This window comes from Marmota monax, unplaced genomic scaffold (assembly GCF_021218885.2).
Source record: "Marmota monax isolate L192 unplaced genomic scaffold, Marmota_monax_Labrador192_F-V1.1 WCK01_AAM20220418_F8-fsc00004, whole genome shotgun sequence".
NCBI lineage: Eukaryota > Metazoa > Chordata > Mammalia > Rodentia > Sciuridae > Marmota > Marmota monax.
The window spans coordinates 28844364-28859431 of NW_026692881.1; the positions used below are offsets into that span (position 1 = coordinate 28844364).

The 15068-nt window shown below is 45.9% G+C and overlaps 1 protein-coding gene across 7 annotated transcripts in view; it reads right to left on the minus strand.

Annotated features, from left to right (window-relative positions):
• Ablim1 (actin binding LIM protein 1) overlaps positions 1 to 15068 on the minus strand; it is a 271582-nt gene that overhangs the window by 155220 nt on the left and 101294 nt on the right. The window contains exon 1 of one of the 7 annotated variants that reach the window (XM_046449940.2): positions 8171 to 8383. The exons of the other annotated variants lie outside the window; for them this stretch is intronic. Within the exon in view, the coding sequence (XP_046305896.2) occupies positions 8171 to 8186 (16 nt within the window). The 5' untranslated portion in view covers positions 8187 to 8383. Of the gene's footprint in view, positions 1 to 8170; positions 8384 to 15068 lie in introns of those variants that run through there. 7 annotated transcript variants of the gene reach the window in all.

A 15068-nucleotide genomic window follows, 5' to 3' on the forward strand; every position in this document is an offset into this window, starting at 1 on the left:
GTAGTGAATGAAACACTCCACATTTCATAGTATATTTTAGCTCTTCAAAGACTAAACAGGGAGGAGAAGCCTTTGTGAGCCAACACAGCAAATGAATTATCTCTTACCTGAGAACTCCAAAGAGCTCCGCAAACCCCAGAAACATGCTCACCCAAGACTTCAAGAACTGTGAATGGTGCCCAGAGAACAGCACACCTGTACCTTCACTCTAAACCAGCGTCAGCTTCCTTTAGCCTCCCAGAGCCCCAGCTCGCCCCAGGAGAACTTCCTCCCACCCTGTGCACACCCAGTATCTCCTACTGACAGCAGTTCCTTGACCACAAGGACGTCACAGAAGGTCTGAGTCATTATGAAATACAGCTTCCTTCTGTACTGCAGGAGGGTCAGGTGAAAATGATGCTCTTTACCTTCTCTGTCATCCGTGATCATGGGCAAGATAAAATTTTCAAAAGGAAATGAAGCTACTTATATAAAATTCTGACCCTTCCACCCATCTTCAGGGCTGATAATTTTACCCACAGAACTCATGGATCATTTAGACAGTGTCCAAGTGTGGTTCCTGAGCAGGAACATCAACATCACCTGAGAATTATTAGAAGTGCAAAATCTCAGGCACTTTCTCAGACCTGCTGAATCAGAAACTCTGGGGGCAAGACCCATGAGTGGCACATAGACAAGCCTCCAGGAGGTGCTGATGCCTGCTAAAGTTGGAGAACCACTGGTCTAGAGAGTGATTTCTCTGGAATTATTAAAAATGCCAGCATCTTCCTGGTTAAATCCAAGTTTGAACTGTTGATTGCAATGAGACCAGAAAGGCAACTCAGTGCCCCCCAGCACCCTGGACCATAACAGCATTAATCATGTCAGTCTGAGCACAAATATAATGTCTCAGAGAAAAGAGGTCATGCATAACAAATACTCGATTTCCCCACTGTTAACAAAATTTGCCCTTGAATACACATCTCCTGCCAATTTGGGATAAACATACCTCTCAGTGTGAGTCACCCTCAGCCTAGCACACAATGAAATAGGAAGCTGGGCTGGTTTCAGCTGTGGTTTGCCCAGATCAGGCTCAACCACAATGGGAAGAAATCCCTGCACCACCCACTGATCACTGCACCTTCTGAAAAGTTCTCTGGCTCTTTAATGCTGGCTCAGGGAAACACTCAGCATTTTGACTTTGGCACAGGAGAAGCCAACAGTAATAGGCTCCTCCTTCTTGCCCCACACGGGGCTGTGAATATGATGATTCGGAAGAGCCACTTCTCAAAGAGATTCAGGTGCCAAGATTCTTCTCCGGTAGGGTGAGGCTCCCACAGCAGGGCTTTTCTGCAGGAATCTGGAAAATCCAATTTTTGCTTTTCCTTAAAGAGGACTGCGGTGATGCATTAGAGGTTGTTCATCCTTCCTGGTCACTTAACCAGGTAATGGGAAAGGCAAGGGGTAGGGCCACCTCCTAGAGTCCAGGAGCCGCTAATAATAGGGAGGGCCCCTCCCGCTCCTGTGACCACTGTCCATGTACTCTTGACTTCATCCAAAATGGCTCTCAAGAGCTTTGGATCAATCCAAATCCTTCTCTCCAATTTATTTACACATTTAGCCCTATGTCTAATTGTGACAATGACATATTTTTTCTTTCTGGATTAATAATATCTTTTAGACCTCAGTGAATAGGCGGCAGAAGACAGGGGATTTGTCATGCCTCTTTTTTTTTTTTTTTTTTCTTCTAATGCAGTTTTTTCCTTAGCCTTGGGAATCTCATCATTCAGACAGCCCTTCTGGAAAGAGGGTAAGAAAAGATATACTTCCTCCTAAAAGTAGCGCTTTCATTTATAAAATGAGAAAAAGATAATTCATGCCTGAATGTTCTTTCTCTCTCAAGTGGAGTAAGACAAAGCTGGAGCCTTCTTCCCCCACAAGTGAGCTGTGTGAATGGGTCACCAAACAGACAACTGACGGAGAAATGTGTAGCCTGTAGTGTCTCCTGCAACTTCCCTGCAGACCTTGTTTAGAAATGTCCTTGTCCCTAGTGTCTCCTTAAAAAGCGTGGAGCTTTTCAAGTTCAGGCAAAGATGAAGAACCTAGACAAATCCAAGAGCAGGGTCAGGTAGGACACTGGACATCAGCCTGGGAAGCTTTAGACATTCAACCCAAACTGGGAGCAGCTAGCAAGTGGGGGCCTGGAAGATGACTCTCTGGTCACCATACACACGAGGACTCTTCCCACCACAATGAAAGGCCTACTGTCCTCAGTCTTCCCCGGGTGGAACAGAGTTGGGTTTCAATTCCATTAGACAGTGTGTGTGCACCAGGTGGGTAGTGTCTGTGTGGTGTGCATGCTGGGAGAAGTGGGATCAAAGCGGTGGCAGCTACATTAGAGGTAGCAACACTTGGCAGCTGTAAAGGTTGCTTTACAAGACTACATATGAAGTCCACAGTGCTGGAGAGAAACTGCATACACCTGCTCCGGTTGCACAGGTGAGGATGGTTTAATGTCTCTGTTTACTTAGGTGCACAGAGTCACTCTAGAAGAATTCACAGAGGGATAGGCCTTTGGGGAACTATATGAGGAAGCAGAACTTGAGTTAGGTCATTGATAATGCAGAAGAGAAGGATACACATATTTCTCATGTAGGGAGAGTGGGAAAAACAATAAGTCCAAGGTTGCAGGGGACAATACCCTCTCCCCCTGATGATTCAAACAGCAAAATTTTTGGTGTGTTATAGGTACAACGAGCACAGGTTTGAGATAGGTAGAAAATTCTTCTGCCTTCTAGCTATATGGTCTCACAAGTTTCCTGACTCCCATGAGCCCCTCCTCCTAGTGGGGGGGGGGGGGCGCACCACTGACCCTGATGAGCTAAAAGCCTGGAGACAGCATATGCAAAGCTCTCAAGCCCAAAGCCTGCCATCTGGGATGTGTCCCATCACCGACAGATTTAATAATAACATTAAGAATTAAAATAAAACAAGATGGGCTTAGAAGGATATTTGCCCAGATGGGGCTGGGGAAGAGGTATTTTGAGGACTGGGGAGCACCCTGCGCAGCCAGCAGGGAGGCCTGGATTTCATTTTGTCGTTGATTTAGGTTTTTCAGCTGGAAAATGATAGGATGATTCGGCGTCCTAAGAGGATTACTTTGGTGCCAGTGTGTAGGTCACGTTTGAGACACAGCACACCAGTGTTCTGGAGCTGCCAAGAGTAAGGTGCAGTGGCCTTCAGATGTGGCAGGAAGGGGATGCCGGACACAGCTGCTTGTGCCCAGTAGGGTGTGGTGTTGGCTTCTCCAGGGAAGCCAACATCTGAAGTACTACTAGGCTCCCAGAGGAGAGCAAGTTCTGCTCCTAACATTCCCTTCAGTGGTGGGGAGTGTTTATACCAACTGTTGAAGAAATCTCAAGGTCCTGCCAAGAGGTTTAAAGTGGACGGCTCATTTCTGATGACCCTGGTCTCTAATCCCCAACACTGCTTCAAGGTTTATAAAGCTGAATCCCCACTCCTCTCCCCCTTCCCACCCCCATCCCCCACTTTGCCCCACCTGCCCAATGCTTCTCAAGCCTTACCACCTATCATATGTCTGAGTATATCAGGTGGAACTGCATCCCTCCCCCCAAACCCCAACACCCCAGAATGTGGCCTTACCTGGACACATGATCTCTACAGAGGAATCAAGTTAAAACGAGGTCATTAGGGTGGTCCTAATCCACTGACTGGTGCCCACTTGACATGGGGGGCAAAGGCCATGTGGGCTGGAAGACACAGATGAGGTGATGTTTCCACAAGCCACGGTCCACCAAAGGGGGCCAGCGCACCACCAGAAGCCACGGGGATGCACAGGACAGAGACAGATTCTTCCCCAGGACTCAGAAGGAACAAACGGGGCAAACACCTCGATTTCAAACTTACAGCTTCCAGAACAGAGACAATGAATTTCTATTGTTTAAACCGCCTAGTTGGTGGTATTTGGTCAGGAAGCCCGAGCAAGCCCATCTGACCTCTCGAACACTCTCATTCCATACATCAAACTGCTTCATGTCCCACTGATTGTAACACTCTGGCTTCTCTTAAATCTATTGTTTTCTTTTCATTCCAATGTATCCCATGTCTAGATGTCCCCAATCTTTAGAAGCCTAGTTTCAGAGCTGCCTGCTCCAGGAAGCCTTTCCTGGTCAGCATACTTGGGAGATGCATCTCCCACGTCTGACCTCCTGGACCCTCTTCTCAACATCACTTCCTGGGAGTCGTTTCTGAGCCTCGTTGGCTTTCTCCAATAGATGGTAATGTCCCGAGAACAGAACTGTGTCTTCTAACTCCACGAGACCTTCCTGAGGACCCAGCACCTTGTCCACACTAGAAAGAGTCTGCAGGAGACAGTGATGAAGAGGGGCTTCCTGGGGGAAGATCTTAAAGGAAAGTGAGGAGACTGAGCCAGGACATCTCTGTAACGTATCTGCTCTGATGAACAAGATTATTCCCTTTCCAGGAACTGAAATGCGCTGGGAAAGGAGGCACACTGGTGTTCCTCTATATCTGAGACACCCATTTCTGCCAAAAGCTAACTGGCCCCAACAAGCTGCAGTGGGTTGGTGGGCTTCTTGTCCAAAGATTTCACATCTCCTACTCTGTGCTCAAGAGAATCCATCTGACTACACCTTGAAGAGGACTGTGTCCAGATGTCCTAGAGCCCCTATTCTCTATCACAGTGGTTCTCAACCAAGGCAGCACTGTCCCCTGAGGGGCATTTAGAAATGTCTGAAGACATTTTCCGTTGTCATGAGTAAAAAGTGAGTGCCACCTTCCCGGTATCTCGCGGGGGAGGGCCAGGAATGCCACTAAAACATCTCACAACACACAGGGCAGAGTTACAAAGAAGGATCTGTCAAAATATCAATGGTGCCCATGTTGAGAAGACCTGCTCCAGAGAAACTGTTTGCCTCGTGGGTGTGTGTATGTGTCCCACACACTCAAAAGGCAAGTGGAGAGCGGACATCCCTCCCTTGAAGGACTGGAATGAATTTCTACCCTAAAAGCAAGTTGGGCCAGCCAAGGGTAGCAGAAAACTTCCTGGCGGGGGGGGGGGGGGGGGGGGGGGGGAAGGAGGTGCCCAAATGTGAAGCTCTATTTATCTCACTGTGTCTCTCTTGCCTTTGAATTCTTATCATTTTATACCGTTTCCAAACCATAGGCATTCTTTATTATTCAAATCAGATGAGTGTTTATATAACTATCTCCAGTATTTGCTTACTCTTGTTTTCTCTAACCAAAAATAAATAAATAAACAGACCCAGTAACTTCCTTTTGAAGTCTCAAAACTGCACTAGGAGACACACCAGCTAGACGATTACAGCTTCTAAATGAGAGCGGCGCCTCTGGGGTGCAGGTTGACGAGTGTGTGTTCAGGAAGACAGATATTGACCGATAAACCCACAAAAGCCTCTCCTGCTTCTTCGTTGGGGAATACAGCAAGGGCAAGGTGCCCTTGAACACATCAGAGAAATAACCACTTCGTCAAGATTCTGGGATCAATAAGTGTCTGCAACTGGAAGGGAGAGGGAGACTGATCAGGAGAACCAAAGATCATGAGGGTCAAAGAATGTCAGAGGACACTCCATGCCAGCTGAGGTGGGATAGGGAGGAGGAGGGAGGTGTGTGTAGCCGCAGGAGGGGAGGGGGAAGGGAGGGGGTTAGTGTGCTTTGCTTCCAGCCCCTGTCACCCCCAAATGTGAGATTTTAGAGAGAAAACAATGGCAGAAATCAACGTGAGCGCCAAGTGGTGAGCACAACTGAAGTCGGAAGGCTTCCCCGCTGCTAAGGCAGATGCTACCCTGACCTGAGTCTGTGCCAGGGTGAGTCCTGTCAGCTCCAGCAGGAAGAAAGGAACTTGGGAGCAAGAAGAAATGCAGAGGACTGGAAAAGTCCCCAGATCAAGAAGCCACAGGTACTGTCCCAGCTCTGACAACAGTCCAACCTGTGTCTGCTGTTGGAGAATCTACCACAGGGCAGACACCAAGCTGTACAGGACAGAGGAAGATGGAGTTAGGGCAGCTGCCTCCTGAGAGACTCACTGTGTAGTAATAGAAACCATGTATGGGACACACAGGATGAGTATGGTCCAACTACCTGCTGTGTGACCTTGAGCAATTCACTCACCTTTTCTGATCCCCAGTTTCCTCATCTCTAGGATGAATGCTGCGCTACACACTCCCCTGTGCCCTTCTCACATCACAGGCTACAATCAAGTTCCCTTCTTTCCATGGAAGCTCTGGTGTCACTGCCAAAAAAACCCTGCCTTTCTCTGCTGTTGGCTGAGGTAGGTGTAATCAGAAAGCTGGGAGGCCTCAAAATAAAAAAGGAACAGTCTTTAATCAGTGGCTAAAGGTTAAGATAATGCTAGTATGTGACCTCTCAATGGCCTTTCCAAAGTGTTCCAGTTAGAAAGTGGCTGCTGCCTTGTAAAGTAAGGGTAAACCCAGGCAGCCTAAGCTCTGGGCTGAGGAGGAGTTGCTATGTGGTCTCCTGGTGTACAATGCATGCCACGTTTGGCAGGTCTGGGGCTGCCCTCCACCCCACAGGAATAGACTGAGAAGTGGCTTTTATTGTTCATTCTCCCATCACTCATAAATTACTTGCACTAGGATGCATCAGAGGTTGGGGCCATGTTATTCTAGGTGGGTGGGAGGTACAAATGAAGAGATCCAACCTTCAGTAAATGTCACAACTGTATTTGGCACTGAGAGATCCAGGAAGCACCCCAGCAAGGGATGAGACATTATCAGAAGCACCTGTATTTGCACCAAATCGTTTCACTCAACTACTGTTTATGCAGTGAAAGACCAAAGCTAAAGCAGGTCAGCACTGAAGACCTCGGGCGCAGAACAAATAGCAGAACCACGGGTCTGTCCTGACGTGCAGCCCTGACACTGACAAGCTGTCATGAGGCTATTTCTCAACCCATCCATTAGTGTAATAAATCCAAATTGCATTTCCAGCAAAAAGGATCAACTTGAGTTCAGCATTTTCATCTCGAATGTACTCCCTGTAGTAGCTTTAAGAGAAAGTAGATATAGATAAGTTGTTGAAATGGTCCAAGACATCCCCAGAAAGGCAGATGTCTGTGTGAGTGGTGGAAAGTATATCCCACAGTAAGAAGATGTGACCATAAATCTAAGCTTACCAGAGAGCAAGATTAAGGGTTGACCATTTACATTATAAGACCATTGGTGAAGGTCTCTAAAGAATTGTTAAGAGAAAAAAATGAAGTCACAGAAAAATGGTGATAGAATGATCCCATTTTTTAATACTTCTCTCATAGTATATCTAATTTCAGTCTAGAAAGATCTGGAAAGACATACACTAACCGTTAACAACTGAGGTTGACTGAGTAGGAAGGAAGAGCTTTCTTTTCTTCCTATTTCTACATTTCACTTTCTTAACTGAAGATGAATTTATATATTACTTGAATAATTAAAAACAAACTCTCGCTGTCTTCTTTTGCAAACTAGAATTCAAGTCTGAGAGATTTGACTTAATTTCAGGGCCACGCCCAATGCATGCATGAAGGACACCTGTGCAGGGCACACCCACCCGGCCTTCTCACATTCTGCTTTATAATGTGATTCCGTTACCTTTGCCATGGACGGCGTCTTTGAAGAAAGCATTTGGAGGAGTGATGAAATGATAGGCTATAAATACAGCACACCTGAAACCTTCCACACAACAACCCTGCTTCTCCTTCCAGCCTCTAGCGAGGCTTGGGCTGGTCCCAACACAGCCCGAGGCTGTAGGAAGGACCCTTCCTTCCATCACATCTCTGAACCCACTGATTGGGGAAGGGAGGTAAAGGAGGAAGAAGAGAATGAAGGTAGGATGAGGACAGTCTCATACACAACCAAAGATTAAAATGCGATAACAATCAAATGAGATGCACACCCTCAGGAGCTCAGTTGTGCAAACACTCCAGAAATAAGATGAGGTTCAGACGCTGTGGCTAAATTAAAGGTTCTGAATGAAGTCCCGGTTCGATGGAATCCCGGACTCCACAGTACAGAGAGTCTCCCACCCAGAACATGTCTGCCCGGCTTCCGATTGATCCTTGCCGGTTAGGTGGCCAAGCCCCGCAGTGCCACTCCAACTTCTGCAACCGCGCGCCCTGATCGATATTTATAATTACCTTTCTCCTTCACCATGGCAACCGGGTCCTTGGCGGAGCGGGCCAAAGGCAGCAGGAATGAACTCTGGGCGTGGAAGCGCCTAGGCAGACAGATCCGTGCTGCAGAGACCGAGGGGAGACGCCCCCGACATCCACTCGCGAAGTCCGAGGACGCGGCTGCCGTCTACGATCCCGCCCCCAGCGCGGCGGGTCCGCTCCCAGGCCCGCCCAGCGAGCGCGCCCCGTGCTCTCCGCGAGCGCCGGCCGCGCCCTGCTCCGCGACTCTGCCCCGGGGCTGAAACCACTCGCTACAGCTGCTGCTGTAACAAATGCAAAATTCCACCGTCCTAATCTCCGGTCACTGACACCACCTTGCATTCCTCACTCGCGAGCCCAGGGAGAACGAGCGACGAAATGCTCCTGAGCCCTGGCTCCCTCCCAGGGTGTGATAAATGATTGCCAGAGGAGGGAGTCCGAGCCACAGCCAGGGGTTGTTTCCATAAGTAAAACTAGTCAATTGTTAGCTTATTAGTTTCTTATGGCAGCTTCTTTCAGGCAAACTGAGTAAGGAAAATTGGCCCTAATAGAAAAAAAATGCTAGTGGCAACTTCATTTTCCTATGAAAAATGAAATAATGGACATTTGATTTGCCCTATTACCCCACCCCCATTTTACCAGAATGAGGATGGAAGGAGAAAGGGACAGACTGAGAGCCAGCCTGGGAAGAGGAACTTTCAGGATTCATTTCCTTATCCAGGGTCTAATTCAGGATCAAAGAAAAAACATGTGACTTATCCAGTTAGGCAGGATTGAGACTCCACTTCTCCCTGCTTGGTTGGACTTTTCAAGATCTTCAGATATGTATCTGTAAGGGAGGAACCCTAGTTACAATCAAGGGGCAGCCTGGTCTTGCACCATCTGTAACCTGGATCAGCATGAACTTGACCCACAGCGTAGCTCCTGGCTTTTGATTTCTGACCTACTAGGTCACAGGCAGGTCTCCTGTGAGCAAGGGATGTCCTCCTTCACAAAACCAACACCCACCCTATTCCAGCACCTGTCTCCCCAATTTAGATCACTGGGGTCCCCACTGCACATCACATACACGTGGAAGAAACGTGATGAGCAAGAGGAAAAGACAGACGTCGCACCACTCAGGGAGAGCAGCAGATGGCCAACACATCTTTCAGAAACCAGAATGCACAGCCAGTATTAGACTGTATTTACTGCAAATATTGTAACGTGTTGGGTCTAAGAGAGCCAGGGGAACAGAAAGGAATGGAGTCAACCAACCTGCCTCAGCTTTGACTCAGAGGGTGGCTATGGTTTTAAATAAATTATGTTCGGCGGCATAGCTGGGGAGAAGGGAGGAAAATGGCCATTTCTTTCTATTCCTCTTGGGCAGGTCTCTAAAGCTGGCTTTCTGATGTGTAACAGTAGCAGAGCTAAGCAGCTGTGACATTCCTACATCTGTGACTCAGGGCTTTACTATTAATAGCTTGAGTGTCTCAGTCTGTAAGTAAGGGCTAAGTCCCCTCTAGCCCCTTGGCTGTCTTTTCTATGACATGCTTCTCCCACAATATCCTCCACCAGCACCGCAGCCCCACAGGGTCATGTTTTTCCTACAACAGTGGCCAGCTGGGGTATAAGTACTGAAGAGCCTTTAAGCAGCTTCTCAACCTCCATTCATAAATGTGAGCCAAGATGAGAGGGACATGACCCAAAGTGCAGAGGGATGGCATGGTTCAAGAGCATCTCTAAGACAAGCCCTTTGCATTCCCCATTTTTCATGGTTAAAACTGCACTTGTCTGCTTGTCCACCCCTCATCGCCCTCAGAGTCTTTAAAGAGATGTTGACAAGCAAAATCAACTGCAGAGAACGGGAATTAGTTGGTGTGATGGGCCTAGCAGGTGAGTTTATTTTGCTATATTTTTGCTGCATAAATAGATCAGGACCTCACTTAGGCACTTTTCTCTTCAAGGCTCTGGTGATTTTCAGCTCCAGGGAAAGGGAACAGTGGGGCTGGGGTTGTAGCCCATGCTACATACATGCATAAGGCAGGGGGGAAAGAGAGAGAAGAAGAAGAAAAAGAGAAAAATTAAGCTACACTCTCTTTCTCTCCCCCACCCCACCTCTGCTGGAATGCAACAGTGGACACCATCTAGTCCAAACTGTAAATACCATTGCTTCCATTTCTCTTTAACTTGAGATGATGGCTTTTTTTTTTACTAACCAAGCTGGTCCTATGTTGTAGTTCTGTATGTACCTGTGCACCTTTGGGGACAAATTGCATAGGGACGGAGTCTAGAAAGGCTCACTGACATCTTGGGAGTCGGAGAGAGCAGAGTAACAGCTGGCGCCTGTTCATTTTCATAGAAGCCTTTTCTAAAGGAAAATACTACATAGTGGTTCAGAGAGAGCTCTCCCCCACCCCACCCGCAGTGTTTTCCATGGAAAGAATTTTTCTGTACCACAGTCAAAGTGAGTGAGTCACCAGCAGTTAGTTGCTAAATAACAGGCATATGGCAAAAGTCCCCCCGACAATCAGACACTGCTACTTTAGGATAAAAGCATCCACTCTGCACTTTCTAGATAACCAGAGGGTATTGCTAAAGTTATTTTTGGAATGTGGGAGAGTAAAACCAAATTGTTTTGCCTCCTTGCCTCAGGACAGAATCCTTAAGAGCTGCGAGAACAGAAGCCAAGTGGAGATATTTTCTACTTCCAGTTAGAAATGCAGCAACATAAATCAAGAGGGAAAAAAGAAAAAAGGAAGAAATTTGTGGTTCATAAGAAAGAAGAGTTTTTTTTAATTCTTTAATTTTTTTAATTCTTATTTCAAAGAAATTATCTCAGTCTCATTCCACTCAGATGAGATAAGTTTTTATAATACAGACACTGGCCCACGGTTTTATTTGTTGTTTTATCCCCCCTCCTCCCCGAAACTGACTCACTACTTTTCATTCACTCACAGAATGAGGCAAGGATTGTCCACCACTGACCAACAGAGACCATTCTGTTGAAGAGAAAAGCTTGTTAGTATGCAGCCAGTCTTGGCAAAAATTCAAGCATGTATCATTTCGATAGAAATGCCAATTAAGAGGAAAATGTTGCCATTTGAAAACAAGCAGCCTGGGAGGGTCCTGAGCCTGCCCCCAGCACCTGTAGTGCAAGAATTTTGTGACCCCTCCATGGGCTCAAGAGCCCAGGTGTCCAAGTACATCTCATAACACCCCTGGGTCCCTGGGCAAGAGAGCACTCAAAATCCTTTCTAGCAGAATTTAGCAGAAAGAAATCTTGAGAACGAATTCCTTATTTGCTCTCTACTTAATGTTTGCACCTATCAACCTCACTTCAAACACTGATGGGATGTCCACTGTGTGCTGGGTCCCACACAGGCAGTACAGAAATATGAGGAGAGAAACCACTGCTTTGGAGGTGCTTAGAGTAGAGAAAATTCAGACCCACAAATATTCCCAGAGAAATTAAGAAGGTGTTAGACAACATGAGGCACAAGTGCTGAGCACTCCCCATCCTGGAGGCAGGAGAACAGGTGAGGACTGACAGGCCAAGGGAGGAGAGAGGGAAAGGTCATTCCATGCAGAAGATACGGCACAAGAAGGTATCAAGTAGTTCCCAGCTCATGGGCAGCAGGGGAAGCTCAAGATCCAGCAGGTGCGTGGTGGAGCACAGAGGGCTCTCAGTGCCACTCTAGGGAGGCTAGACCTGAGAAGTCACATGGCCAGCATCTCACACCTGAGCTACCTTTCTTTCCAAATTGAGTTCTAAAGGCTTCGGCTAACTTTCTGTTCCCAAACATATTGGCTCCTCCTTCCAAACTGGGTTGCGTTGGTGAGTGCATTTCCAGTGGTTAGCAGACTGACATGCAATAGATGTCCCAGAAGTAGCTATGTTCCTTCATTTATTTACACATTTCTCTGATAAGTGGGATCAAGGGATAGCCACCCACATGGGACATACAGCATGTTAAGAATGGGTTGTGACCCATTGGGATTGGCTTACCCTTCTGTAGTAGTGGCTTTGCACTCCTGGAAGGCAACAAAGATTTCATGCTTTTCAACCCCCACCAGTGTGGTCTGCAGACTTCTGGGGACAGAACTACTTAGGGTGCTTTAAATGCAGATGTCTAGCATGACTCTAGTCTGTAAGGGTGAGGCCTTAGCTACAGTCAGCTCCTACAGTGACTGAGGACCCCTGGCTCAAAAAACTGTCTTGCCAAATAGAAAGTTGGACATGAACTTTACAAATAGCTACGCACATGTAGTCACATCTGAAAAGCAATCCGTATACTCTCAGTTGGCTAAAATAACAATCTGCCTGACAGTCACTTATAATCTTAATGAAAATTTATTGGAAGTGATGATTCCAAACTTTCCTACAGTCTGAGACAAATTCCTATGCGTCTAAGCCCTTTTGATCCTAACTCTGTGTCTTCAATTGACAATGCTTAGGATTTTTTCCAGATGAATTTCACAGAATCAATGCCCAGTAAAACTCCTGTCCTTGAGTTATTAAAGTGGAATTTTAATTTGTATCCAAACTTCCCTGTAGGCCTTCTCAAAAGCCAGTCCTGAACTTAGACCTAAGAAATAGGTTGAAGCCCAAGAAAATGATAAAAATTATTATGGTTTATCTAAATATAAACTATAAACAATATATAACTATATCTAAATATAACTATAAAAAATCCACTAAGGATATAGATGACAGTAAACACAAAGATCACTCTTTTTCTATAAGTGTAATGGAACCTATTTCTAGAATTCAAAGGATTCTTCTTCTTTTTTATTTCATTTTATTTATCTATTTGTGGGTGTAGTACTAGGGATTGAACCCATGGGCATTCTGCCATTGAACGACATTCCCAACCTTTTTATTTACTCTTATCTATTTATAATTTGATTATTTATTTTGAGACAGTTAGACAGATATACCTGGCTCAAAGGATCTTTTGGTAAATTTCTCAGATTTTAGCCTAATTTCAGATACATGAGAAGTTCTCAAGTCTAGAAATAGCCCTGAATTACTTGTGAAAAGGCCATTATTAGCTTTCTCTCTTTTTAAAATATTTTCTAGGGAGGAATTTAGTTCTTGGTATATAAAAGCAGTCGTTTTCTATCAGATGGAATTGGGATGCTCTTCCTGTCAAGGCTTTCTTCTTTCTGGTATTTAACATCACCCATGCTCTGAACTTGACTTTAGGGCAATGAAGGATTTACATGTTAATATCTGCAAATGATTGTGGGCTCTCTCTCAAAGGGAAGTGGTCACGTTAGGATGTCTGTGTTCACATAGCAATAGGCACAAAGTTGGATGACTACTGTTAGCTCTCCCTAACTGTAACAGGTGTCTTAGCTAATCAACATATAAAGAGAAAAGGTTCATCTTGGCTCACAATTTGGGAAGTTTCAGTCCATGGTTGATTGGCCCCCTTGCTTTGGGGCCTGTGGTGAGGTACCTACCTTGATGGGGAGTATATGACAGAGAAAAAAATAGACACCTCATAGCTGGGACATGAAAGAAAGGAGGAAGGATTGGGTTTTTTCCAGATGACTGAAAGACCCACTCTTAAAATTTCCACCACCTCCCAACAGTGCCAAGCTGGGGACCAAGCCTTTAACATTATAGCACTAAGGAATAAATGTTGAAAGCTTACCATACGGCAAGTCCAAATTCTAAATGAGTATCCATTTTCTATAATCAAATAGACTGGCTTGAAAATCCAACTCAAGTAAATTAAAAATAAATTCACTCTCTCTCATATGAAAATTGATTTAGCAATTACTTGAAAGTTCTAATAATTACTTTGGAAAGAAAGCAAGCTAAAAAGGAGCTCAACCATGTCCCCTTGATAGCCTCCCCTCACTACCACTTTCACCATCACTTCCTGAGCACCTATTACATGTCGGCCACCGTTCCAGTGTCTTTACGATTATCACCTCATTTAATCCTCATAACATGGAGGAAGTATGTGTTATTACACTTTACCTGTGAGGAAAGGGTCAGGTCTGTCATAGTTCAAAGCCATGGGTTCTGCCTTTGGGTGGCTGCAGCTTCCTTTCTACAGAGGTTGTTAATTTCTCTTCCCACTCCCTGACTACCCACACACTCATACTTGCACTTACCCACACACACACACACACATGGGCAAACACACATCTGTACATTAATGCACATTGACTCCTTTGGCATTCCCAAAAACCCAGCAAAATGGAAAATCTGTCACATTTCCCCATGTTTTGTAGAAGAGTTCTCTCTCCTGATGCCTTATCCTTCATCAGTTCTTGGACCTCGTGTGATAGGACCTGTCAGTAAATAGCAGGTAACCTTGGCCTGTTGGGTTCCTCCTTAGCAGGACAGGGGAAAATAGTATACCCAGATCCACACACCAATGCAGCTCAGTTATCCGCCCTAATCACTTTCAAGGAACGGCATTTCTGTGGGTTACATAGAGACATTAATTTTTTTTTTTTTTTGGGTTACAGAATTTTTGAAAGGTTTACAAAACCCATATTGGCTTCCTTGTTCCTCCTCATGGCTCTCCTAATTGTACCCCGGCACACTCCCAGAAAACAGCTTTTCTCTTATTCCCCTGGGATATTTCAGTCATCACCTGAGGGACAAGCCAAATACCACATGTGACATGTACAACCATGCCCGCATTTGCTGCACAGGAGGGGTGGCACTGCCTCTAGCATGTCACCAGTTCTCAGCACACAGAGAGAAGGGACAGTGCAGCCCATGTTCTGGTTTATGAAAATCCACAGCTTGCATGATTAAGCAGGCATTAAAGAGGAGGAAACCCGAAGGCCTACAGCAAGCCTGTCCAGGGTTACACAATCACCTAGAAAATGGGTCAAAACTCCTCACGTCTGGCCTCCTACCCGTGCTGAGTCT